The sequence below is a fragment of a genome (assembly GCF_019968955.1).
Source record: "MAG: Porospora cf. gigantea A chromosome Unknown PgA_NODE_5051_length_1989_cov_287.937, whole genome shotgun sequence".
Lineage (NCBI taxonomy): Eukaryota > Apicomplexa > Conoidasida > Eugregarinorida > Porosporidae > Porospora > Porospora cf. gigantea A.
In genome coordinates this window covers 1-1,989 of record NW_027151735.1, presented here as the reverse complement: position 1 = coordinate 1,989, position 1,989 = coordinate 1, and the positions used below count along the sequence as shown (strand labels likewise).

General features: G+C 64.4%; 1 protein-coding gene across 3 annotated transcripts; it reads right to left on the bottom strand.

The window, feature by feature from the left end:
- On the bottom strand, positions 1-1,989 carry KVP18_003690 (uncharacterized protein; the record flags this gene model as incomplete). Of its 3 annotated transcripts, XM_067955624.1 has the most annotated exons (2): positions 1-1,503; positions 1,533-1,989. In XM_067955624.1, coding segments are annotated over 2 exons (1,960 nt in total), but the record flags the coding sequence as incomplete, so codon positions are not given. The 3 variants fall into 3 exon arrangements, with proteins under 3 accessions (XP_067808095.1, XP_067808093.1, XP_067808094.1); XM_067955622.1 differs by lacking the exon at positions 1,533-1,989 and having other exon boundaries at positions 9-1,469; XM_067955623.1 differs by having other exon boundaries at positions 1,484-1,864.

Below are 1,989 nucleotides of genomic sequence, written 5' to 3'. Positions count from 1 at the left end.
GGCATGACCGTGAACTGGTACAGCCCGCCCGTACACCGGAAAGCCGTGAACGGAACACTGTCGGGCTCCATCTTCACCTGCCAGTAGCCCGCCCGAAGGTCGAGCGCCACGAAGTAACGGGATTGCCGGACCTCGCGGATGAGGTCGGCAATCCGGGGCAGGGGGTACTGATCCGGGACGGTGACGTCGTTAACTTGGCGGAAGTCTATGCAGACCCTCCAACCCCCATCTTTCTTCTTCACCAAGACGACTTCGCTTGCGCGCGGGGAGTTGGAGGGCTCGATCACCCCTGCGTCCATCATGGAGCGGAGCTCTTCTTTGAGCACCCGCTGCTGGGCGGGAGTAAAGGACCGGGGCCGCGTGACGATCGGGCGATCCGAGGTGGTGGAGATGCGATGGCTCATTGCCTGGGCGCAGCCTCGTCGCTCCCCCCTCCAGAGCCCATCGTATCTTCGCAATAGCTGCTGAAGGGCCGCCTGTCCTTCCTCGGAGGCATTCGTGTCGAGGAGCTCCACCACCTTCTCTTGCGCGTCTCCCGACGCGGGGGCGCGACCAAGCTCTGCTCCTGGGGCTTCCTGTTGCCCTTCAGAAGGGGCTTCCGAGGGAGGAACGTGGAGATACTCGCCCGAAGGACAAGCCGCCTGGACTGGGTCGGAATCGACCTGCTTTGACTCGGAGTGCGGGGAGTTCAAGGGCGAAGAGGGGTCGGTTTTGGCGGGAACGGGACCTTCCTCGAGGAAGCCGCTTAGGGGGAGTACGAAGCCGCACCCGGTGTAGTCCGTTCGCGGGCCGTACTCCCAGGCGGGGGCGAAGAACTTCGCTCGAGGGTCGCTCCTAGCCTCTGACTTGGGGCCGGGGCGGTCCCTCTTCCGTGACTCGCTCTTGGCCTGGGGCTTGCGTATCTCAGGTCTGAAAGGAGCCCTCGCAGCCGGGGCTTCCCGGGTTGTTGGCCGGGTTTGGATGCCGGTTGTCGGAGGTAGGGGAGCCTGGGCTTCGCGGCTTAGGAGACCATGCTTGGGTATCGAGAGCTCCAGGTCGTCCCAGTCAACGACGCCGGCAGGGTGGCGGGGAGCTCTCCCGTCGTGCCTCAGGAGTCGCTTCTCCCCTATCCGTGTGTCCGTAGCTGGGCGCGCGCTCTCCTGGATTCGTTCATTCTCGCGTCCCGACCCTGATCCCATCCGAGGTGCCGGGTCCCTTGAGGGACCCGCCCTACCGGACGCGTCGTCGCCATCCCGAGGGGGAAACGACGAGGCGACCAGTAGTCCCCTACTCAGCTCGGACTGTAAACTTTGGCGCGACCCGGGGAAGGGTGGAATCTGTCTCACTTCCGGGACCGATGCCCATGCGTCCTCGATTGGGCCCGCGGGAGCAGAACCTCGGGAAGGGGCCAGAGTCAGGCGGATGAGACCGGCGGGCGAGACCGGCACGCACCCCTCGTGGGGTGCGTGCTCCAGGTACCCCTCGTGCATGAAGGGGAGGCCAATCACGATCCGAGCAGGGGGCCTGTCAACCAGCGCGAAAGGGCTCGAGACCGCTGATAGTCCTGGGACCCCTGCGTAAGGCGGAGGAATTGCAGTGGGAAAGAGGTGCTAGAGCGACGCCTCCGAGACGGAGCTTCTCCCGGGAGTCGGCAGGCCGTCCTCAGGGGGAGGCTGTCCTGTTCCGGGGGGAAGGAGCCGCTCCTAGTGGGCGCGATCTCAGGCTCCTGCGGCCGGTCCGCGGCGTTTGCCTGCGAGGCCGGCTCGTGGCGTGTTGTCCCGTAGGAGGGGTCGGTGACCAGGGCGTCGGCGAGCCCGAGGAGGGCTTCCGTGAATTGCTCCTGCTGGTAGGCCAATTCCTCTTTCTGGGCTAGGATGGAGGTCATCTTCTCCAATTCTTCCCTTAGTTTGTCCGAGTTAACCACCACCTTGGGTTTCAGAGACAGGTTCTTCCCTTGTTTTCCGCCACCATGCGTAAGCGTAAGCGTGTAAAAATTCGTCAGTGTGGCGT